This window comes from Melospiza melodia, chromosome 3, assembly GCF_035770615.1.
Source record: "Melospiza melodia melodia isolate bMelMel2 chromosome 3, bMelMel2.pri, whole genome shotgun sequence".
In the NCBI taxonomy this organism is placed as follows: Eukaryota; Metazoa; Chordata; class Aves; order Passeriformes; family Passerellidae; genus Melospiza; species Melospiza melodia.
The window spans coordinates 121,979,526-122,005,253 of record NC_086196.1 but is presented as its reverse complement, the minus strand read 5'-3'; the positions used below and the strand labels follow the sequence as shown (position 1 = coordinate 122,005,253).

The 25,728-nt window shown below is 37.5% G+C and overlaps 1 protein-coding gene across 3 annotated transcripts in view; it reads left to right on the top strand.

Moving 5' to 3' along the window:
- COL19A1 (collagen type XIX alpha 1 chain) overlaps positions 1-25,728 on the top strand; it is a 181,860-nt gene that overhangs the window by 88,548 nt on the left and 67,584 nt on the right. For all 3 annotated transcript variants that reach the window (XR_010027253.1, XM_063152974.1, XM_063152975.1), the window contains exons 13-15: positions 5,018-5,071; positions 5,759-5,794; positions 17,792-17,839. Coding sequence is in view for 2 of the 3 variants with exons in the window: in XM_063152974.1 (XP_063009044.1) it covers positions 5,018-5,071; positions 5,759-5,794; positions 17,792-17,839 (138 nt within the window). In the remaining variant the exon portion in view is untranslated. The remainder of the gene's footprint in view (positions 1-5,017; positions 5,072-5,758; positions 5,795-17,791; positions 17,840-25,728) is intronic.

The following is a 25,728-nucleotide window of genomic DNA, read 5'->3' as shown; positions in this document are numbered from 1 at the left end:
ATGATTCTGTGATTTGGTAATAATGCTGTCCACTGTAACAAATGAAGCTTCATAGAGACACTATCTGGAAAAATATTTTAAAAACACACATAGCCTGTGTGGAATGAGGACAAATTTGCAATATAGGTATCCATGAATCTATCTGTGGAATATGTTCTCTGTTATATCCATATGTCTGCCTGTTGATCTGAAGTGAAAAGAAGATCTTTATCACAGAAACTTTTAGACATTTTTGAGTCATGTTGTTTCCTTGATCACTGGTGCAGGTAGGAATGAATGTCATGGGATACTGCCAATTACTATTTTCTGACATAAATTAAACCCTTCAGCAAAAGTAAGTCAAAACAGCAAGTTTTATCATATCTGTCAGCATGTGTCATGCATAGCTGGTAGAGGAATAGTGTCTTTCTTGTAAGTGGGGAAAAAAAAGTTAAATCTAAAATTAAAATCTAGTATATATATTAAAGCAAGTGTTTAACTGATTATTTTTATGTCTCTTGCTGGGGGAGGTAATACCATAAGTGACTTCTCTAAAACTTTCCTACATAAAATTTAATTCTTTACATACCTGATGTCAAAAGATGAAGCTCTTAAGTTCAATAAGCAACAAAAGAATCCCAGGTTTTCAATGGAAATATGGAAAACATAATAGACCTTTTTAATTTTTATGCTTGTGGGAAAAGGTAATCAGAAGTATGATAATTTTTAGAGGGATCCTGCATCTTGTTGTAATAGCAATAGTTGTTTACCTTCACACCCTCAGGACCTGTCTGTTTAATCTTGAACTCTCTTAGTATTAGCATTGCAAGGAAATACCTGAATAGGAAGAGAATTATCCTATTGTTTAAAAATGCGAAGTTGGTTATGATTTTTGTTTATATCTAGAGTCTGAGAATTCTGCTAGGAACAAAAGTATTAGAAGATAGTAGATTTAATTTAGGGTCCAGTGAATTCTAGTAATATATCACTTTGAAGTTTTGGAATTCCATTAATGAGAAGAGAGCAGTGTCAGTATTTTAAATACCTGAGACATAAACTGAAAAAAAGTATATTGTTCGGAGCTATGAAAACACTTTGCTAAATTAGGAAAGTTATCCCAGCATATCCAGGTTGGCATTGTGCACCTGACTTTGAAGATGTTGTTAACTTAGATTTTAAGGCTGGTCTGTGCATGAAATGTATTTCTGCTCTTAGAGTATTCCCAAGCTCTGTTACTCAGTAGAGATAACTGATCTGATCTGTAATAATGGGGTTCGCATTGTTGTTAAATTGTTGGGTTGTGTACTCTATTTCCAGTACATTACATAATATGTATTGTTCTAGGAGATTTCCCCCTGATGTAACATTGAACCAGATTATTCTAATGAAGGCCACGGGATTGCAAATAACAAATTATGTTTTCCCCAAAAGGTATCTTATAGAGTTGAAAACCTGTTCTCCTGAATATATGATTGCAGTCTGACTGCATTTTCCATTGCCACATGTGTGCAGCACAGTTTGTGCTGTACAAATACGTGCAATTCCAATAGGCAACATTTGGCTCCTGCGAGGAGCTGCTGGAGTCCTCTGGTTGGGGTCCAGCTGATCTTTGCAATTTTTCATTGAGAAAAGTACCTGGTGTCAGCTGGTGATACATTTAACCTGTTTTATCAGTTTTTCATTCATTCCACCAGAAGAAGTACCATTGTCATCCTCTCCAAACAAAAACACTGCCTCTAATTTAATCTTTCCCTTATTGACCCCAACTTACACCCTTACAGATATTTGTGATATACTTGTCCCAGTAATTTCTCTGTTGGTTGGAAATTGCATTACATTTATCAGTCTTATTTTTTATATGTATTTAGAACATTTCTCATTTTTGCTATTTCCAGTATTGATATCTTGTTAGCTTTGAATTGGCCTTGTATATACATATTCTAATGCTTGCTTTACATTTTGGTTTCCTCCTTCATAAAGGAGCCATAATGTAAATTTATCATGACCTGTAAAAAGACCAAGCTGTAGTCCTTTCAGAGGATAAAATGTTTCAGCTGAAGACTGTTCATGAACTCATAAATGTATATTCTTATATCGGTCCCACAAAGCTAGAATTAGACTGGGATAGAATTCAATACCCAATTAATTAACTCTCTGTTATAGAAGGAATTTTTAATCTGTTCCTAAATGTCTGGCAAATCTGGTAACCCCCTTAGATCACTAGAAATTTGTTTGTTTTTAAAACTGAACTTGTTCTCCTAAAATATTGCAGAAAATGAGCTTTTCTAACTTAAGGGGTCAATAGACCCCTTAGATCAATAGAAATTTGTTTGTTTTTAAAACTGATCTTGTTCTCCTAAAACATTGCAGAAAATGAGCTTTTCTAACTTAAGGCTTGATCTAAAATCATCCAAATTGTATCTGTTTAGATAACCACATTCATTTTACTGAAGCATCCTGTTCTGGCCTCTGCCAGGGACAGGATACCCTACTGTACTGTGTTAAAGGGGGTGCAGATTTGACTTTGCACAGGAATCCTTTCTTCTTATGGCATTTCAGAGACAGTGAGCCAGCAGCTAAACCTCTCAGCAGCTTCAAAAGGGTGACTGAAGGGAAGAATAGGCATGGTGCATTCCCAGATGTGTTTTTTTGCAAGCATTCACTGTGTCTGGAACTTACTAAGTCTATAATATTTTTAAATGCATATATAATGTCTAGGCAAAGCAGAAATACTTATAATGGGCCTATAACACTGGGTCCTTTAAAATCCTCCTTCAAACACTGTAAGGTTTCCTGTAAAGCATGTAGTTTCCCCTTGTCCTTTTTATTTGAGGTCAATTGTATTTGTTTGAGGTCATCATCTCTGCACTAGCTGCCGGACTGCACACCTCACTAAGGTGCCCTTGCAGATACACTGCCAAAAGCTTTAAACACAGCAATTAGGAAAAAATAAGGTTCGTAGTTTGAAAGTGCATGGCTCAGGCTCAGCATCTTTCATCTGCAGTTGCATTTTCTATTCAGTAGAGACACACAGATATATGTCACCATCTGTGAGTTGCAGATTTTTTTTAGCCTTATCTTTTATCTTCTGTAAACATAGAGCCTAAGAGCTAATTCCTAAACTCATAACTATTGTTCCATGGCAGATTTGCTAGTATTGATTTTGAACCAAATCCATACAGTTTGCATACCTGAAAAATCCCTTAAATGGCTTTAAATATATGGATTGGTTGTGTTTTATGCATTCTTTCAGAAGGAGGTTGAAAGTAAAATGTAGCAAATGGAGACAATATTAAAGCTATGTCATAAATATGCAGATTGTAAAAAGAAAGCAATTTTTTGGCTTGGCTTTTGAATCCATCTGCCTATTACATTTTTTAAGTTCAAACAGCAAAACTACTTCTGATTTAACTATTACATATTTGGCAAGCTTAATAAAGAACAAATCAAAGCTAAATCAGGGGTATTTACAACAACCACAAATTTAATCCAAAGTGGGTACTTAAATGCTCATATAGTTCTAAATGATGTTCCTTCCAGATGGTGAATTAATGTAATTTTAGCAGGAAGTGAAGTTGCACAAATACGCAGTATTTAGAACACTCATTGATTTCATGTTTCTGTACCCACCAAGGCACAGATGTTAGTTACCATTTTCGTGCCAGTTGTCTCTATATTCCTAATAATTGCAAACTGAGGAAGAGAGTTTGCAAGGACAAAAAGGGAGCTGGGAAGAACTTTAGTTTGTAAACCCTAATTCAGATGTAAATGACTTTTTTCTACCCTTGACCTATTTAACCTCCAGAATAATAAATATGGTGGTCTACTTGTGGAGCATCTTATTATAATTTGGTCTTGTATTGCCTCTATTGTTGCCATTTCATTTCTAAGTAAAATCTTTGAACTTGTAGAGGTGTCTCTGACTTTCAATATACAGTCTCTCATGCCACTAAAGCAGTGGTCAGAGGGAAGGCACAAGACAAATCTCTTAGCTTAAATAAAAATGAATTCCTGATAGCGTGGTACAGCATGATAATTAAGTTCATTCATTGTTGTAGAATAGCTTGAATTTGCTGGGCCTATTTTGAAATCCCTCATTTTCCCATTTGTTCTGCAGCAAGGAGAAGACAATAAAGATTGTGTGCTGGGTACTAAAGATATTTTGTGGGGATTTTTTGGGTGCTTCTGGTGAGAACTTCTTAGTTGAAGAGTTGTATAGGAGATATTGTAGAGGGTAGATTCAGACTAGGCGTAAGTAGGAAACAGTTTACAGTGAAAATGGTGAACACTGGAAAAGGTTTCTCAGAGAGGCTGTAGATCCCTGGAAACATTAATGAGTGGGTTGGATAGGACTCTGAGCAGCCTGATCCAGTTGCCAATGTCCCTGTTTGAGGAGTCCCTCCCAACCCAAACCACTCTGATCCTGGGAGTGTGAAATGGCTCTGTATGCAAGGTGTAAGGCTGGGCAGTACTAATTGCTTGTCTCTTGAAGGCAGAACTGAAAAAGGAGATATGAAGGAAATCAATCATTTCTCTAATTGCCTTTGTGAACACTGGTGAAAATGAGAGTGTTGGAAGATGTGCAGCAGCTCTGAGCTGTACTTTCCTGGAGCTCATCAGTTCAGCACTGCTACTTAAAACATAAAATCTGCAGGTCTCTGTCCACCTCTGCCTCTTTCCCAATTTTAGCAGAGTTCAAGTGAATGTACTAGCACCTTCTCTGATATTCTATTTTATCATTTTTGGCCATGCAAGACTGCAAAACAACTTTGCATTTCCTCTCACTACTTACCAAAATGGGGCCCAATAAAGTAGAATGGCTCTGTGTGTTTAATTATGTATTGAAGACACATGTGGTCTCTGATAGATATGTGTCTGTTGACAAAATAATGAAGATAAAGAATTTCGAGATAGCATTAATAATGTGATAGAATTCTAAGGCCTATTTGTTTAGTGTATATTACTTCACAGTGCTACAGGATTTCATCCCAGAATTTTTCACAGATGACAACAAACATGCATTTCTCGTTTTGCCCAGGGACTGAAAGGTGACCCTGGTAGTCCTGGTGTGGCTGGTCCCAAAGGAGAAAAGGTACATTTTTAAATCTATTAAGTTGTATGTTTATGTGAGTGTGCATGATATTCTTCAGTTTTGCTCATGTTGCCATTACTATGTGTGGCAAACACCCAGTGCTGCCATTTGTGCAACTTAAGGGTTAAAGAATATGAGTACAGGCTAACTGTACATGCAAAAGATGAGTACCCTTTATCACAATGAATTTTAAAAGGAGGTCTGACCAAGAGCCTAAATTTGGTGTTCTGAATTGCTCTCTGGCTGCACTAATTTGCTCCCATGAACTAAACCTGATGGTCTCAGATGTGATTTGTACCTCAGTGACCTAATTCTGTGAATATTCACACAGTCAGATTTCTTTACATATGTGAGCTGTCACACTGGCTTCAGCAGCCACCTTGTACATGTAAGCTGCAGCTTGTAACTTGACATATGGAAATGTGTTTTGAAGGATTGCTTTTTTTAAGCTGTGATTCATTTATGCAGAGGCCTGGCACATTTTTCCCTTTAACCTGTGGTGAACTGTGTATATGTCTGCCATTACTGGAGAAGAATATCTCTTTGCTCACATATTTTCATAATCAACATGTTTAATGATTGTACTGAAATAATTTCTGCAGTGCTGCATATTCTCTAAGAGGTCTAGAGATTAAATATGTATAACTAAAGAGATTGTTGATTTACTTCCTCTGCTGTTTTAACCAGGGAGATGCAGGACCTCCAGGACCAGCTGCCTTGAGTGTGAGTACATGTAGAGTACAGCCAAAAGAAAATCCCTAAGAAATGCTGCATGTTTTTCACTAATTTGCAATGTGAATACTCCCCTTAATAAGTCTAAAAGTCCCTTTCATCAGAGTGCCTCTGCATTTTCTGTACGACTTGTGTAGGTAATTCTGTAAATATAAATAAAAATAAGCAGGTTTAAAACATCTTGTTTCCTCCCAAATGCTAACAAGGATATTATCTTGTTTATTCCATGTATAAATAGTATAGACTTGTTCTAGTGAAGGAGTTCCCTTGTTATTTTAAGGAAAGCATTTTTCAGTAGAAGGTTGCAAAAATGATCAATGCTTTTAGGGTATTGTATTCTGGCTAGACACTGCTGTATGGATGGTGGAAAATGTTCTTTATTTCCTTGCAATCCAGGCCTCAAGCATGTACAAAGCCTGAAGAAAAGTGTCCCCAAAACTCTGCAGGGTGTGTCTTGTTTACTTCATAAAAGTAATAAATTCTGTCTGAATTCTATGAATTCTAGTGGTTTTGCTCATGAGCTGAAATGAAAAGCCCTTCCCTTCTGAACAGTCTATTTGGGCAAAACCAATTCCAAATGGTGCAAAAGAGTATGGCAAAAATGTAAAAAGGAAAAAGATGAGAAAAGGTTCCAAATTCCCAGGCTGTAGTTTCACAACATGAGTAGCTCTTCTCCCAGACTCAGTGTTATGAGCCACATCTATACTGTTCATATTACCCATGTAATCCTAAATAAACTTCAAAAGAACTGTCATTTATAGTGTAAATAGTTTATACATGGTCTTTTCCCTCTCTTAATTTCCAACACTGCAGCAGCAGGATCTCCATTAGAGCTTACAAACATGGAAGGATATAACAGAGACCCATATGATAAAAATAAATTCTACTCTTTAGGTGTCAAAATTAAGTTGCTGTGTTTTAGACTTCTTGTTTTTTGGATTATGAATTATAATATCCCGTATCTCTATTTCCTGGGAAGAAGTTAGTGTTTTGTCCCAAGATCAGTGACTCTTTGCTGCAGTTCATATCTTACTGGAGGCAAACAGGTCCATTTATGTCCTTTAGTTCTTGAATATACAAACTGTGTGTTGGAAGAGTTCATATATTATTAAAATGTTATTGGTAACCTGAAATTTTACTGTAGTAGATGCATTGGAGTTTGTCTTGCTTTAGATAGATTCTTGCAGGCCTTGAAGGGATCATAAGAATGGGAATCAGACACATCTGAAGATAAGACAGGGAAAAAACCTGGGGATATCTATTTTGTGTGTGCTCTAACACCACAGAAGAGTCTTTTTGAGTTTTTTTTTATGTAAGTGATTGAAAAATTAGTACATCTGTTCTGATAGAAGTACCTGGATATGTTAAATCTCTTTTTTTTTTTTTTTTTTGTGTTCATTGTCTTAAATTGCAGTTGTGGTCACTTAGCTTTCCTAAGAATCATACTCAGAGGTCAGTAGTATGATACCAAGAATCAGAGAATATGCTGAGTTAGAAAGGACACACAAGTTGGAAGGTATCATCAAGTCCAACTCCCTGCCCTGCACAGACCCATCCCCAAGAGTCACACCACACACCCAAGAGCATTATCCAAATGCTTCTGGAAATTCATCAGGCTGGTGCTGTCACCATGTCCTTTGGGAGCCTGTTCCAGTGTCCAACCACCCTCTGGGTGAAGAACCTTTTCCTGATACCCAAACTCAACTTCCCTTGACACAGTTTCATTCCCTTGGTCCTGTCACTGTCACACAGAGCAGAGATCAGTGCCTGCCCTTTCTTGTCCCCTCCCAAGGAAGCTGTCACTGCAGTGAGGTCTCCCCTCAGTCTCCTCCAGGCTGAACACACCCAGTGCCCTCAGCTGCTCTTCCGTGGGAGGCCCTTCTTTCTCCCTGTGGCCCCCATTTGGACACTTTCTAGGAACTTTATATCTTTCTTATATTGTGGTGTCCAAAACTGCCCACAATATACAAGGTGAGGCTGTTCCAGTGCAGAGCAGAGCAGGACAATCCCCTCCCTTGCCCAGCTGGCCATGCTGTGCCCAATGCCCCCCAGAACAGTTTTATCCCTCCTGGCTGCCGGGGCACACTGCTTTCAGGGGACTGGACTTGCTCCTTCTATACCTGAAGTGATCCAATTTCATAAAATGGATGTCAAAGAATTGCATTTCTTTGATTACAAAATGCTTTGCAAATGCTTCAGTTCATTGATTCCACCACAGCAAGGTGTCTTTGTGTTGGTACATTTACTGATGGTCGCCTTTACACTTCTAAAAAGAAAAGATTTAAATTTTAGGAAAGCAGACATAGTCTTCAGAGGGATGTTACTAAGTGATGTAGACAAGAGTGAGTGTGAATGGGTTTAGCAGTTTGAAGACAGATTACAGCAGAGTGGGAATGCACAGCCCAGCAGGAAGGCTTTCTCTCTTGGCCACTGTAAATCGTTGTGTGTTTCTCTTGGCAAGAGCTAAAAGAATATTAATTACATGAGTGATGGTGGCTAAGGGAAAATTCAGTTTTCAGAGTGGTTTTATTTGTGTGGCTTCTGTGTGGCTGTGATTCTTTCGATATATAATCATGAAAGGAAGATGTCATATCTTGCTGTGAATAAATAGTAAGTCAGATAATATCACCGTTCATATGTCACTTAATGAGAACTTACTGTGTCAGAACCATTCATGCTGTTATAGCCAAAATATGATGTAAGTGTTTCAATTATGAGTCCTGTTGAAGTTTTAACATGTTCCATTCATTTGGGATGAAGGCATAATGTCATAAATTTATCCCCTGCTTCCAGTAATTTGTATTTTTTTCTAATGTGAAAATTATTTATTTTTATCTGAAAGATAAATTAATTATGCTGGGGGGCAGGGAGAGAAGAGAAGTGAAAATGATGACACACTGTTAGAACTAAGTCCTAAGTATGACTCTTGGGCAGGGAGGAAGGGAACATTAAAAGGGACCAGCTTTTGCTCAAACTAGACAACTGGGCCTGGGTCATCGACCTTCTGCCCCAGTGCCACTGCACACAGAGACAGGTGGTAAATGATGGCATCATGCAGAGCTCTACTGCCCTGTGCAGCCTTTCCATTCCTGTGTATTTCCATAGAAATCATACATCAGTGGAGCAAGCTGTATGAGGTCTACCATATATTCTTATTTCAGTATAAAGTAGACCATCAGTAGTGTTGTTCAGGGTCAGAATGTTCTTCCCATACACAGACCTGTTCCATGCTTCTATCCTTAGCACAGGGAGTGTGAAAGTAACAAAAAAGTGCAGCAGCTGGTTGGTCCAGGGAGAGTTGCCTGTAGGTAATCTATACAAGTATGTAACAGCATGCAGTAGAAATTCGTGGGTTTGTTGGGTTTTTTTTTCTGTCTGTGCTACTGGCACCTGCAAAAGTCTAAAAGATGTCAGTGACTCTGTGTCTAAAAGTGTTTGTGCGACCCTGATGAGTAGAAGTCCCACATAGCTCAGAAGCATGAGCAACATAGGAACATGAGAAAATAGAGAAGAGAATGAAGGGATTGGTACCTTGAGGGCAAAAATATATTTTACGTGTTCAACTGACAGATATAGCCATTATAGTTTGGAATGAGGGAAACTTCAAGGCAGTATGTATGGCAGAATTCATAAATACCCAACAGCTGTAGCAACCTATTACATAGATGAGCATATGCCAAACTGCAAAATAGGCAAAACAATACCACTGCTTTTTAAGATGCAAAAATTATTTTATGAGTTTGAAATTGAAATTTCATAGCTCAGAAAGTGCATCTGAAAAATAAAGTAGAGCTCTGGATCTTCCTGTTTGATGTGAGTTAACAGAAATTTCACACTTTAATCCCAACAACATTAACGTTTAACAAAACTTCTCACTTGTAGCAATAGGACAGAATTCAGAAAGAGATGGGATTAGAATTCCATGTCTTTCCGTGCATTTATTTAAAGTCGATACATAATCTTAATACAATTTCATCAATCATGCATGAAGAATTAGAGAAAAGAAAGAGCATTGTGATGTAAAATATGCTAATCTGTAAGAAGAAATATGTGCTGAATTTTATAGGATTTCCATAGAACCCTGTTGAAATCAGCAATTTCAATAGTTCTAAGTACATTTGTTTGACTGGGGCATTATTCATTTTTTGTAAATTTGACATATATATGTGAATATTTGAGCCCTTTTATTAAGGGCGTAAAGTTTTCCTGCGTTTCTATGAGTCAGTTAACACTCCCCAAGTCCAGATATATGTATGTATTTTTTTCCTCATTTATGGTGGTATTTTTATGGGAGTAGTCCAAAATCATGATTGATTCTCAGCCTTTTTTATGCTGTGTCTAATTTCTCTGGTATGCTCTGAATTGGTCTGTAAGTAGTAGATTTCTCTTTCCTTTAGTACTTTTCAGGTGTCTTGTGAATAAATGCTGTGATTGAATTTTGAACTTTTCTCCTCTATTACGTCAACTTTATGAAGCAATATGGGGGATGTTTAAAGCTTAAGTTCCCTGATAAATTGCACTGTAGCTGGTGAACCTTCAATGAGTAAAAAGGAGGGATTGTACTGCTCTGTAGCGTAGTTTTGCCTAGATGTGGGAGTCAGAGGCAGAAGCTGGGGGCTGTGCTCTGCAGGGTCACAGCTGGCTCCGCAGCTTGCCTGCTCTGGTATCCCAGCTTAAGCCTGTGCGTGCCGTGTCACAAGAGTGACAGGTGAGGGAAGGTAGCACAGCCATCCCTTGTAAAATATACGAGAACTATTCCCCTCGACACTCGATACGCTGCCTTTAGTTCCTGGGGAAAATGAGCGTCCGTCCGTACGTTCCTGCGAACCTATCCCTTTCAGGAGTTATAAAATAGTCACCCAGATGGCACCAAGTGTTTACTCAGAAGCCAAGGCTTAAGTCGGTCACAGACAGAAGTCCTCAGGACTTGCTTACTAAACAGATATTTGGAATGTTGGCTCCTGGCTCTGGTTAAAGCGATCCCAAGGAAGCTGGTGCACAAGTGCCGTGTGGAGGCGGCTGTGGGAGGAAGCTGCAGATTCAGGTCTGGGCAAGCTCCACTGTAACTTTTGGCTCTCCCCTTTCTAAACAAACATCAGCTACAGATTGCACAGCTTTCTCCTCAGTTATTCATGTGAAGTTAAAGAATTGGATATGCGCTTTCCAGTAGTAAGCAGTCAAATAATATTACCTTCACTTTCTTTCCATGTAATGATGTGAAGGAAAGTAATCCTATTTAACTAAAGAAAGTATAGACTGCAAATTACATTTTCAGTCTAAATCTCTTCTTTTCATACATTTACTTTAAGAAAAATCTGAAGTTTATCTGTCTGAGCTTTTTAAATGAGGTGTATTAATTTCCTGAAAATACTAAACTGTTTAGTTGTTTTTCATTAAATACAGTGCTCATTTAACTTCCACAGTATAACTTAGAAATATCCTCTTCTTCAAAAAGCACTTTTTAATTATGGGAGCAGGTGCTATTAAGATTACCCATTTGCTGAAATAGAAGATTATTTATTAGTTACAGTGAGGTTTTGATCTTCTTTATGCAGTAATACTGATAGTGAAGATTGAAGCCTTAACCTTACAGTAAATTTGTTTTTCAAAAATTCTTACTCTGATAGATTGGCATGAATGTGATTTCTATGTCCTTCATTAGAATAATGATATGAAAATTGTCCCATATGCGGTAGACATCAATGTAATGAATAATTTTGATTTACTCTTCAGGATTTTAGTTATACTTTTTTTTTTGCTTAGCAAATAAACCTATGTTGATAAAAGTACTCAGTTCATGAATGTAAACTTCGGTGAAATTACCCTTTCAATTTCACTTTCAAATTATTGTCTCTGAAGGAAAGTATATTTTAAGGTTAATTAACAGAGAGAGCTAAAGAAATGGCCAAATCCAAAGAATAATGATGTCGGTGAGGAACATATTTTCTGTTCACTCCAGTAAAAAAAGGTGAAGAAATGTAGCTTATCATGTTTTCTGGCAGACTGAAATACTTCTGCTAAATGCTGTCTCCTTTTCTGTAGACGTAAATGGATTGAAAGCAGTTTAGAAAGAAAAGTGGTGTAACAGCAGAACAGTATGGTCACTGCAGTAAATTTAAGGGGCCCAGCAGGTGTAGAAATTTTTCCACTTGCTGTCTCAAGGTACTTCAGTAAGGATGCGACTGAGATCAGGTCATGTTTGGAAATGCTTAAGATAGAGGTAGTTTAATTTCCCTCATAAATGGTAATACAACAGGAAATTAGTCATCCTCTGATTTTCCTGTGCCGTTTTCCCCATTGTAACAGATTTGTAACAGTGAGGTGTGTCTGCAAGCTCTGTGGGCTTCCGTGTGGGTGGTGGTGGACAATCTTTTGGGCAAGAGGAGGAAACTATGGTAATTGAATTTTAAGGTCTCTCACTTCCTCATCCTCCTGTTTGGGGTTCAAGATAGGGCTGCATCACTATTGCAGCAAGCAAACTGCCTTGAGGATAGCAGAGAAACCAACACTTTGACCATCTTGACTGGAGGAAAGTTATTCATATTTGAGTTCCTTTGCTTGCTGAGTGTGATTGTCTGTTTTTAGCTGAGAGGAAGCCATTCATTTACTCTCAATATGTAAAGGCCAAAGAGAAAAATAATCTCAAAATAGGGTAGAAGTATCACAGTGACCTGCACAGTAGAACTTGTTCTCTACAAACATCTCCAGACTAAGTGGATGCCTTTAAGACCTATTGAACTGCATCTTGTTGCATCCTGTGTGGGATGCTGTGCCACTCTTACATCAGTGCAGCCACAGCAGTACCACACACCCCACAAGCAGTATTTGGGTGGCTGGAAAGTGCTCTTCAAGTCAGTCATGCTTCAGTTCTTCACTGTGATCACCCATTGTGGTATGTCAGGAGTTTGGAAATCTGTGGTCACTTTTTACCTGAATGCTGATTACCAAGATTCCGTGCTGCTCTACTTGGGGAGTTTACAGAGGGATCATTGAAAATTTAGTTCAACAATGTGACAGCTTTTCTTAATCCTGAACAAGGACTGTGTTTAAAAGAACTACATCAATTGCTTGCAATGGGAACTGCCACCAGTTTGCTTTTAAAAATGTTTCAGCAGTGATGCTGTATCAGTGGAACTACACCTTTCTATTTATCATCATAACGTTTTGAAATTGCATGGCAAAATCATATCTATTATAGCTGGGTCTTTCTGAAGTAGCAAGTGTTATCAGTATAAAAGCTTGCATATTCAAATTATTAAAAAATTATCTATTTTTACATTATCACAAGGCATTTCTGCATGCCTAATTTAAACTTTGTCTCTGTCTTTGTTTGACTTATCTCACTAAACTACATATATTTGCTCCCCATCTAATAGCATTTATTCTGTAAAAACTGAGGTCATGTGTTTGCTGGAATTCATAGTGAGGAAACACTGGATGAAAGTAGCTTGTGTATAGAACACACAAACCAGTCAATAAATGAAATAAATTTTGTGCCTTAATTAGACCTGCATTATTATTGCTAACTTTTGTATTATATTTAATATATGTTGAAAAGGAAACTTATTCCAGCTCAGAATGTATTCCAGCAACACTACCTACAAGTACATAAGGCAGCTGTCTACCCTTCTGCTTCAAAAACTATCAGCTATGTTTTGAAGCAACTTACAAGATCCCAAAAATATGTGTAATTGTTTAATATTTTGCTCTCTTGGCATCAACCATAATCTTCTGGGAGAAGTAGCATGAATAACAGCTTTAAGTAACCTCACTATTTTTTTTAACATTCTTTGTTTCACCATGGAGTCACAATAAAAACTTGGCTTTTTTGAGAATATGTTCTTAGGCACTTTCTCTGAGTTATTACATTTATGAACAGTGCCTCCACCATGTCTCTGCAGATGCTTGTTTTGATGTATCAGGTATTTAAAAATGCTTTTTTACCTGCAGAGTCACATGACAGGATTTTAGCCCTTCTACAGTAAGTGGCAGAGCTGTTCACTGATTTTTCTGTAACTTCCTAACATATTTTTCTTCTACTGTCTCAAGTTAAATAATTTTATTAGTTTTTATCACCTGATACTTTCAAAAAATATTAGCTGTTAAAGTACTAAAATGGTATATCCTACAGATATTTTCAATACAAATTCTTTTAAAAACTCACTATTGCAGCATTTTTTAAACCTGTTGTTTTTTCCTAGTTTCCATCAACTTACACTAAGTTTTGATGATATTTCCTTTAAATATCTGCCCACGTGTTCTTCACAGTGTGGTTGCTTTTTCAATTCTCTGCGCTAACCAGCATATTTTCCCTTGTCATAAATACTTCCCTTTATGGTTTACCTCTTATAAAAAGATTCACAAGTTTCTGCTCTTCATTTCCAAGATTTTGTACAACCCTCTTGTGCCTAACAGTAATCATGTATCATCTCTCTTCACAGCCACCCTGACTCATTGTGGCAGATTTTCTAAGTTTCAGTTGCACTTAAGAGCATCTCCATTTTACTGGTTTTAATTTTCCCCAAGCTACATGGTAATGTTGTAGAGGTTTCCACTTCATGTTCCTCAAGCTCCTTCAGGTATGTTACTCCAAGGGGCTTGCTTGTCCATGGCAGGAGCAGGCTTTATAGACTGTATATGTTATATTAATCCACTGCTCCACAAGGTGGGTAGAAGGCTGGCACCTTTCAGCCTCAAAGGTGGCCTGGCAGAGTCAGGAAAAGCCCATGTGTGTTAGGTGACCTCGAAGGATGCAGCATATCTTCCTGCCAGCCTGATGTCACACCAATAGGCTGGTTTTATACCTCACAGTGCCTTGTGCTGTTCCTAGGCATTGTTCTGCTCATCACCATAGCCATGCTCTTGCCAGGTCAAAGGTATCAAAGTGACAGTGACACACAGTGAATGACTTTAATTGCCTTGCAATACCTGAAGGGTATAAGAAAGGTGGGAGCAGACTTTAGCTGAGCCTGTTGAAATAGGATAAGGGATAAAACTGAAGGAGGTATTAAACTGAAGGAGGGTAAATTTAGATTAGATACAAGAATGAGGTTTTTTGACAATGAGGTTGATGAAACACTGGAACAGTTTGCCCATAGAGTTGGTGGATTCTCCATCCCTGAAAACATTCAAGTCCAGGTTGGTTAGGACTCTCAGAAATTTGGTCTGGTTGAAGATGTCCCTGCTCATTGCAGGAGGCTTGGACTAGATGACCTTTAAAGGTCCCTTCCAACCCAAACCATTCTGTGGTTCTATGATCTTAATTGCTTTGGCTGTTGCTTACTGGAGACTTTATACTTGAGGAATAGATTGCCTTCTGACATAAATGTGGATATACTGTTTAGAACACAATCCTCAGTATATCCCATATACCATAGATTGGATGGATGATAGATAGCTATAGATACGTATATTCAGTGTATATTCTATCCCTTTACCTGTGGTGGTGGGCTCCTCTGACCAACTGTGCTATCCATGGCTGGTGGCAGTCAAATCTGATCTTTGATCTTCAAAGGAAGATCTCCAGAAATTAAATAGGAATGCAACCTAAGTAGATAGTTTAGTCTGCCTTCCTACAAACATATACTTCTCTTCATTGCCAAGTCCTGTAGGAGTTCAATGGTAGATCTTTTATTCATCCCTTTAGAGAGAATTCACTGTAGAAGGTATTTTTTTTCATTTCTCCTGCAGGTTTCCTCTGCAGTTTTTTTCCATGATCTCTTTCAGTGAATGTTGAGCAGGGATAGCACTGCTAAGTCATTACTTTGGCCAAGTTACTATAGTTTTAGAGCTAGTTAACATGGTTAACATGGCCCATGTTGTCCTATCAATTTTTAAACGGAAGATCCCACTGAGGTTGGTGTGAACTTTTACCTCAGTTTCAATATCAGGATGTGGCTCCTTGTACAGGGGAGTCCTCCCTGCCTAGTTACCAATTGTACACAGCTCTCCTCCCTTTCCTTGAAGATAAATCTCCTTATCTGGTTCCTTTTTCTTGACAATAATATTGTAGAGAGAAGAAAAAGAATAAAAGTACTCCTTGGATAAAAATGTTGGCTATTAATTATCACTATTGTGCAGTTGCATTCTTGTGTAATTCTTGTCCCCTTGGAGCCTTATTGTACAGATCTGTGAGGCTAAGAATTTCCTCCCCATAAAACGGACATTACAGGTTTTCATCTCATTCCCCTGCATAAAGTTGTCACTAAAGTGAAAAATTAACAAAACAAAATTCCACCTCTTCCTGAATTCTCAGAATTTCTTCACAGACTTAGAATACTTCTAATCATTAGACAGAACACTGCAAGTTCCACACTACCTAGATGAGAAAGTAAAGAAGCTTTACAGAGGTCACGTTGACATGCTCCTTTATGGGTTTGTGAATGTATAAGCTACATAACTTGCACTGTAATTAACTTACCATGATATTAATTGTTGGACACACGTTCTCATGCATATTTTAGTTCCATAAACTTATGGTGAAAGATGGACATGGTGTGCATCAGTTTTGTAAAAGACCCTGCACCTTATCCTGTTTACATTATAAACTGAAATGATAAGAGAAATATCCTGTAGTGAAATACTGTCTAAGATATATTTTTAGCTTCAATGTTTGGAAGCAGAGAAATGGTAGAAATGGAAAAGCTCTTGAAGTGACCACTTCATTTTAAAATTGAAGTCAGACTACATTCTAATCAATTTAAAACATTACTTGAAAATGTATGAGCTAGTAGCTTTGGAATGCCTATTTACTTTCTCAAGTTTATTTTGGGAATTAGAGATCATAAACGAACTTCTTAAATTCCTTTCTAGAAATCTGGGTACTTAAAAAAATTATGATAGTGAAGGCACCTCAATTCACCCTTATTGGGTCACTAAATGTGTGTCACTGATTCTAAGTAAGTTGTTTGAATTTGACCAAAGATATAAATCATGCTGAAGCAACACATGAGTCTGAGTAATTTTAAAGATTTTAAAATATTAGTATTTAAAATTCTTAAATAAACAAAACATAAGTTCTTCAATTGCGTGACATCTATAAGAATATAACATGCAAGGTTTTTGTTTTTTAATTATACAATGCAGAACTGTTACATATTCTTTGCTGATTACATTTAAAATTATTTCACATTTCTTGTTGCTATAATGGAAATTGGATTGCTTCCTCAATGTAATTTTTTAAATTGTTTTCCAAGGTGACTCATGAAGAAAAGGGAGAGTGGGGGGAAATGACTGTTCTAAGTTGTTCTGAGATGTTATTTGAAGGCTTTATGATTACATTGTACAGTAATCAGATATAAAATTAAATCCCCAAAGCATCAGGACTGCTCTGTGATTTGGTGTCTGGCTGAAAAAGGCAGATCCTTGCATTGAGTTCAGAAGGAATCTCACGAGTCAAGGATATATTCAAAACACTCAAAGCTCCAGCGCCTGTTCAGGAGAGAGAGAGAGAGGAAAAAAAAGAGATCCTGAAGTGTTTTGAAAAGCCAAGCCAGAGTTGCAGAGGAAGCAGCACAGGGCTGGTTCTTAGGATGCAGTGAGCATAAGGCCTTCCGCTATATTTAGTTCCCTCTCCCTGCCTTCCCCTCCCCCTTCAGTGCCTATATTTGAATTTCTGTTGTAGAGTAAGTTGTCTTTCATTTAAAATAACTTTTTTGGTCAATTTTTATGGCATCCTAACTTAACAAGATAAGTCACTTTTCAAGTAATATTGTAGTTAAATACAACTATGCTTAATTAGTGCCGAGTTACCTCTTCTTTTCCAAAGGATACCGCCTTTATATGATGGCATGTGATTAATAATTATTGTTTGTGCTTTTTCTTGCACCTTAATATAACAGTAAAGGAATTGTTAGGAAAAGGCAATTCTTATTATTAGAAATAAATGCCTTGTCTTGCCTTCTGGATCTTTGGTCTAGTCTTACTTCTGTAGAAAAGAGGATGAGAATAGCACTGAATGTTATAATTGTTTAATGTTTGTATTTTCAGGGTTTGCTGGAGGGTCCCCAAGGTCCACCTGGCAAAGAAGGTCAGAGGGTGAGTAAACTTGGTGAACAACTGGTCAGTGTGCTAACAGCTTGATGTGTGACTTCTGCCTAGCACTAATAAAAAATGGTGAGGTAGCAGCTGAGTATGAAGCATGCTGACAACAAACTGAGCCTTGACACTTGAGGTTTCTCTTCAGTTGAAGGAGATATAACAATTTCAACTATCTAAAGTGTTTTAATGACTGGCAGAACAGATGTGTTGTATTGTGTTTTGTGCAGTATGTTTCTGCTGTAATTTTAACTGAAGTAATATTAAAACTTCAGTTTTCCCTTTTTAGTAGGGGTGAACTATACTTTGCAACATCTAAGATATATAAAGATGAATTTAGGGTCATTATCTAAGATATTAGTAGAAACCAGTAATACTGACCCAGGTCTTTTAATGCCATTATACAAGTGTCAGCACCCAACATATGTGTACAAATGACACAGTAAAGGGGACTGGAGGGGGAAGTGCAGAATATGCCAAATACATTAAGTAAACCTTTGGTTTTGTATAATTTTAATATGATTAAGTAATGAACTGACTGGTTTCTCCATGTTGTTTTTATTTTCCCTGACTTACTGAATTTGATAATTCATTAGAGCAGATAACAAATAGTTATGATTGTGGTATCACAAGAATTAATTCACTGTTGTAAATTTATAATCTAGTATGTTCCTAAAAGTTTGGAAAAGTATTAAGACTCAAGCATTTCAATATTTTTACAAATTAAGTGTGTGGCTAGTTTGCAGTTCTGAAGTTGGGTCTCAATAATTCTTGGTTTATTTAGGCATCTTGATATTCAATATCACAGTTAAAATATCTGAAGTAAAAAGATTAAGTGTTTCTCATCATTGATCTTAGTAAACTACAGTGAATTTTTAAAGGCTAATTGAATGATTCCAATAATAGTAATAAAACGAACAGAAGACTAGCCCTTGAACAAAATGAGTAATGGCATGTAGACCTCAAAGTTATGTTTTATGTTGGTTGTAAAGTTTTAAAAATAGTACTAAATTCCATTTAAGCTGAACATGAAGACATGAAAGCTGAGTTTATGTATGTTTCTCACTAAGGATTGAGAATCTGATCAGAAAAACTCAGTGTAGTAATGCAGAATTCAAAGTTGTGTGATGACAATGTTATTAAAGCACACTTACTAGCATATTGACGTCCTTATTAAGAATTTTATAATTACTATTACTATCACAGTTAAGCAATTAAATATATAGGATACTGTGAAAAAATAGTTGTATCCTGTTTTAGTATATTTTAGAGTTGTTCTGTAGAGTATTGAATCTGCAAAAAGACTGATTCTTCTTTAGGAACTGTTATAAAGATTCTTGTGTTTTAGAATCTTCACTCTTGGAACTTCATTTTTTATGCAAAAGTTCAGAGTTAACACACTGTGTTATATTTAATGGTGGATAAATTGATTTGGAAATACTTTTAATTTTTGTTTTCATTTTGCAGTAGGAATTAGTGGGTTGATACTTTCATCATGGACATTTTCCTACTCACACATAAAATTGAGCTGCTGTCACACTCCAGCCCCTATAAAAATGGGAGCACTGATGTTTTTGTAATCTCACCATGCACACAGCTGCCATGAGCCAAACAATGGGAACAGCAGACTGGGGAGTCTCAGCATCTGTCTTTATCTTTCTAGCAGTGAGATGCTCACAACAATTCTCCTTCTGCTGGCCACTCCCGCCCCAGCATTAACAGTGTTGGCAGGCGTAATCCAACTCCCATGTGCTCTTGCATTTCCAATACATTTAATTACACAATAACATACCATTTGTAACAAGATCTCTGCTCTGTTTAATGACAAACAGGACAGTGCACATCTAATGGCTATTAAATGCTCCTTTTTATTCAATTATAGATGTCATGTTCCTCTGTTCTGCTTTCAGCAGATCCTTCAAATCTTTCACATTATATGAAGTTATTGCTTTTCTCATGGGCTGTCTTTTGAAGATTAAAGCATATTATTGAGTGTGTAACGACCTAATATTTTTTTCTCCAGCAAATTATTCAGACCTAAAACAATATTGTGTCCATTCTGAAGACTGGAACTGTAACATATTAGGGGGAAAAAAGCCATTCCAGAAACACTTGAAAGTATCTATTCACTTTGAGAACATGAACTTTTATTTTAAGTTGCCATTCATATGGTACTTGCTATATTCAAAATTTAATCTACCTGCATCTGGAGCATTTTTAAATGCTCCTTTGAAAATTGGTCTTAGATGAATAAGAATTTGAGAGGACAATCATATAGTGTATAACTTACAGACCTCAGAATACACGTTGAAGCAAGGAGAATTAACAGTGTTAATGGCTATATTGAAGAAACATATAGAAGGCTCAGGTTAGAGCTAGTGACAGGTAAATGGCAATAGAAAATGAGTGGAAAAGCAAGGAAAACAGCATGCATTTTCATTTTCAGAGTGTTTTAAGTGAGGTTTTATTATATCAACAGAGATCAGGGTTTAATATTAGAGCTACTAAGAAATACCAAAGGTGTCCTGTCCCAGAGTGGGCACCCATCTCCCTGCATTCACTAAAGAGGGAACTAGGAAAATTGTGCCCCTAGTGAGAGGAATAAGTCTGAACAGTAGTATTTCTTTCACCTCACAGGAATAATCGGCACAAAAAATCACATCATAAAAATAGATATAGTAATTATTATAGAAATAGAGTAAATGTTGCTATTATTCTAATAAACATAAAGATAACCGTAGTTTTTGAGCTCAAACTTATGTCAACCTTAAAATGCTTGTTTACATGTACTTCAAATAGGCTTAGAAATGCAAATTTACATCATTACTTAATTAGATTAGTGGTGTATTTATTTCAAGTGTAAAGGGGGATCAATACATTTTTTCAGATAAGGTGGTAACAGATTTTTCTGATAGATGCACTTTAGACCAGAGTTACTGGTGTCATTGAGCCCATGCATAATTATTAAAACACTGAATATGTCACTTTGTGTGTCTTTGATATATTATACTGTATAAATAATATAGTAATATAGTATATTACTACTGTATGGTCATACTGGGTTATCATCTTACTCCCACATCAAAGAGCAGTTTAGGTTCTTACTTGTCTAGATGATGGTCAGCAATGGAAATTGATGACAGAAGTGTGTGAAATATCTTCTATCTTGGTCTCGCTGGATCCTTTCCAGATCTCCTAAAGAATAAAAAGGTTTGCAGAAAGCAGTACACTAGTGTGATATGTTTACAGAAATGTAGTATGGGGAGATAATTTAGAAGCCCTGAAAATTCTAGTTTTGTACAGCATTAAAGGGCCTTGTATCAGGATGACCAGGTTCTATTTTTTAGCTTTATTTAACAGAAAATTGCAGATTTACTACAGGGTTTCAAGTAATGAAGTAATGGAGAACAATGAATGTGATGATAAATAAAATTTGGATTCATAATCATATTACTTCTCTTATAATATTCTAGTACCAAAATGCATAAATATTTATTTTCTGAATAAACAACTGGATTAATAGTCTAGCATTTATCACGAGTATTGGTTGTGTCTCTAAGAGTAGACTCATCAGTTCCCATTCTTTCCTCACTTGTTGTGACACCTTTCCCTCTCATCCCCATTATCTCCTCTCATTGTGGCTGGCTTATGCAGGAGAGCAGCCTTTGTGAGCAATGGGTACAAATAATGACCTTCAGACTTACATATCTTGTTTTCTTTACACAGCACTAAAAAGGGAGGAACAGAGTTTTGAGATGAAGTGAAGGTTTTCAATTTTGCATGGTTTACTACCGAGCTTCTTATACACAAAAGAAACTTCCTAGAATTTTCATTAGCTCTACAAAAAATATTAAAATATATTCAATGATTCATCACATATTTTCCATCCTTAATTAGACTGTTACTCTGAAAGCAAAAGTAATTGTCATGGAAGAAGACATCATAACCTGGTTATATCACAACCTGGCCAAATTCAAAGAGCACACAGTGAACTTATTTCTGATTCTTCGATCAACCTGAGACTTATATAATACTCATTTAAAGGGCTGTAATAATGTCATCAGTGAATGTAGTTAAATTTTGTGTGAGCATGTAGAGACTTGTGTTTCTCCTTTTGCCAAGATACCCCTGACACTTACCATTCACATTTGTTATCAATGTTGTGTTTTCCTGTGAGCTCAAGGAGTCCTCAAATGTTTGCTCTTCTTAAAAAGGTCTGGTGTTTCCTCTTGTTCTACAAGTAGTGACTTTGAATAACATTTTTTAGGGTTTTTGATCCTAAATGAAGTGGTTTGTGTTAGACATGAGACCTTATTCAGCAGGAGTTTTGGGTTTTAGTTCTGGTCACTGAAAGAAAAGGGCCAGTAGAAACAGCTACTCATTCCTGCATGAGGAACACTAGACTGCTCTGTGGGCAGGCATTGCATTCATACATCATTTTTCAGTGTCCATCACATTGGCTTCAGGCATGTTACTGCTGCAGCAACCTGATACTATTATACAACTGCTCAGAATGACATCAGGAGCTTCAGAAGGTAATTACACATTGCTCAGAAAAGTCCCTTGTCCAGCATTACCAACCCACAAACAATACTGAGATTGGCTACTAACTTAGCATTGCATGGAATTTAATCACAGTGGACTACCACACCATCTTCCTGGATTCCTGTGTTGTGCAGAGCTATTACTTTCCTCAGTCATCTTGCACTTTCTAGGTAAGCTCATCTTTTGCAGAAGTCCAGTTTTCACTTCAAAGTATATCAACAACAGACTCTTTGCAAATCTCCTTGAATTCTGTCTTCCAGTGCTTCTTGTCAATCACACATTTCAAAATATGCATTTTATTTTACACTTAGCATGTATCTAATCTTCCATTAGCCTCTAGCAACTGGGTTTTTAAATGTCTTCTTTATATTGAAGAGGTATTTAGAGTTTTTCTCCACAATCAAATCACTATTCCATTAATTTCTGAAAAAATTCCACTGGGGCCTTCAGTTCCCATGCGAAGAATTTTCTGAAGTCTTCAAATAATTTTGCTGTGTTGCTGTGTATTCTTAAAAATTTCTACTACCTATAGTTTACAGGCCACATGAAGCTTTCCAGACTCTGGCTTTATTATGTTAAATGCAAAGAATTTTATATTTCCAAAATAATATTCCAAATGTTTTGAGAAGTAATGCTTCATTTCAGTTGGATATCTTTGTAGAAGGGATTTTCCCTGAACTTGGTGCATTTTTTATAAATACCATTTTTTTCTGACAGTTACTCCGTTTTAAAAATATAATACCTCAGGGAATTCCAAGAATTTTCTTAATGTGAAGGATCAAGTCAATTTTATTAGATAGCTATACTGTGAAATCTAGACAGGATGATTTTGCATTCTCAGCTGGCCTCTAGAAGAGCCAGGCCCAGCACACAGCTGAAACACACAGCAGTTTGTGCAGCAGTTTCTGCTTCTTTACAATCCTCTTGCTGCCTTCTTGAGCTCCTGTGGCTGCATTTCTCTTCACAGAAAAAAGCAAGGCACAACTTCCCAAGGATATTCTGAGATCCACATTCTCTGAACCTCAGAGAAAGAAAAAACAATTCTTATCTCATTTACTGCTCCTGTATTCTAGAACAAGTGGAATGCATTGTGGAAGATTGTTTACCTGAAGGGAATTGGTAATTGGATTCTGGTGTGTTTTGATTCCTTGACCAATTGAATCCACGTGTGTGTCAGGACTGTGGGTGACCAGTCACAAGATTCTGTGCAGTTGAGTGGAGTTGAGGTTTGTGCAGATTCAGTGTAATACAGTGTAATATAGTATCGAATAATATAGTATAATGAAGTAATTAATTAACTTTCTGATATCCATGGAGTCAGATGCATAATTTCTCCCCAGATATCGGGGATGCCCTGCTTTACTATAAGCTTCTAGGCATTTTTTCTGGGATTTGGGCACTTTTGGGAAGCCACTGAGGATGCCTGATGCTTCCAGGTGAGGCTCAGGTAAGGGTGGCTCTGGCAGCTTCTGACAAGCTCTGTCCTTGAGCAGCAGTGCCACAGCAGGGAGGTCAGGCCCCTGCTGGCCGGTGCCAGGATGAGGCCTTTGTAGGAGCAGTTTCTGCAGCCATGGCAGAGGCAGCCAGGAGATGCAGCAGGGGGCTCAGCAGTTCATGCAGGAGGGCACAAAGAGGCCAGCAAACCCTCTCTGTCCAGCATGCACACCTTTAGGGATGGTGCTCACAAGGCACAGGACCCAAGCGCTATGGAAGGAGCAGTGACAGCTGTTTGCTGCCAGAGTTTCATACCCAGATGGAGGACACAGCTGTCTGTCCATAGGTCTCACGCAATACAATCCTCTCTTGGTTATTTTGAATGGTCATGGTGACTGGGAGAGGCTCCTGAAGACTGGAAAAGAGTAAATAGCACTTCTGTCTTCACAAAGGAAGGTGCAAGGAACTACAGGCAAATAGGCTTCAATCCCTGGCAATGCGAAAGAAGAAATCTTCCTGAAAACCTTTTCCAAATATATGGAGGACAAGAAGGTGATTGGGATAGTCTACATGGATTTATGAAAGGAAAATTTTGCTTGATGAAATACTTGCTTTTTATGACGTGGCTAACTAGGTGGATGAGATGTGAGCAGTGAATGCCAACCTCAGCTTTAGCAAAGCCTTTGACATTATCTCCCATTATCTTCATAGCCAAGCTGACAAAGTACAGGTTAGATGGGTGGATGGTGAGGTGGATTGAAAATCATCTGAAAAACAAGGTCCAGAAGTTTTTCATTAGGGGCACAATGTCCACTTGGAGATGAGTGTACCCCACTAACGGGGCTGCTCCTAGAGCCAGTAGTGTCCAGTGACCTCATTAACAGCCTGGACAATGGGGCAGAAGAAATCAAGAGCAAATCAAGTTCAACAAGAGCTAATGCAAAATTCAGCATCTTGGGAGGAATAACCCCAGATATGAGCATACACTGAAAACAAACTGTCTGGAGGAAAGCTTTGTGTAGAAGAACTCTTTGGACAATAAGCAGACCATGAGCCAGCAGCACATCCTTGTGGCATAAAACAGGCCAACAATATCTTGGCCTGCATTTGAAAGAGCACTGCCAACAGGTCAGGGGAAATATCCTTCCCCTTTGCTCGGCTCTGGTGAGACCACCTCAAGGAAGACACAGATTTCCTCAGGGGTGTCAAGGTGCAACTGGAGAAACTTCTGTGGAAGGAGAGACTGAGAGCTGGGACTCTTCAGCCTGGAGGAGGCTCAGTGGGAATCTAATCAGTGTGTAAATGTCTGATGTGAGGGAATAAAGGAGAAAAACACATTCTCCTCAGTAATAGCTGGTGACAGGACAAGAGGCAAGGGGTAAGAAATATTTAAAAAAGAAAAAAAAACCAAAACCCAGAAAATTCTATCTCAACACAAGAAAGAATGTGAAGTTCATCAAATACTGATGCAGGCTGCCCAGAGAGGTTGTGGAGTCTCCATCTGTGGAGATACTCAAAAGCTGAGTAGACACAGTCCTGGAAAATTGATCCTGCTTGGGACAGGGATTATACTGAGTGATCTCGAGACTTTCCTCCAACCCAGACAATTCAGTGGTTTTTATGTGACTAGCTCTAGTTTATTCTCAGCATAGCTACAAACAACTTCATTCTTATGGATTAATGCAAATTTTTTAAAGTCTTTTATATGTATTTAAGCATTTCTCCATCATGGTGGTTTCCTTGGTTCCAGTGGTGAATTGGGTTAAAGCATTTAAAAATATTGTGCAATATCACAGCCATATCCTTGACTTTAAATTCCTTGGGATTGGTGTCCTTGAGTTGCAGGTGTCCTGAAGTAAATATTTTTGAAAGAACTTCCTTATTTCCAATAGTTGTGTTTATAATACCAA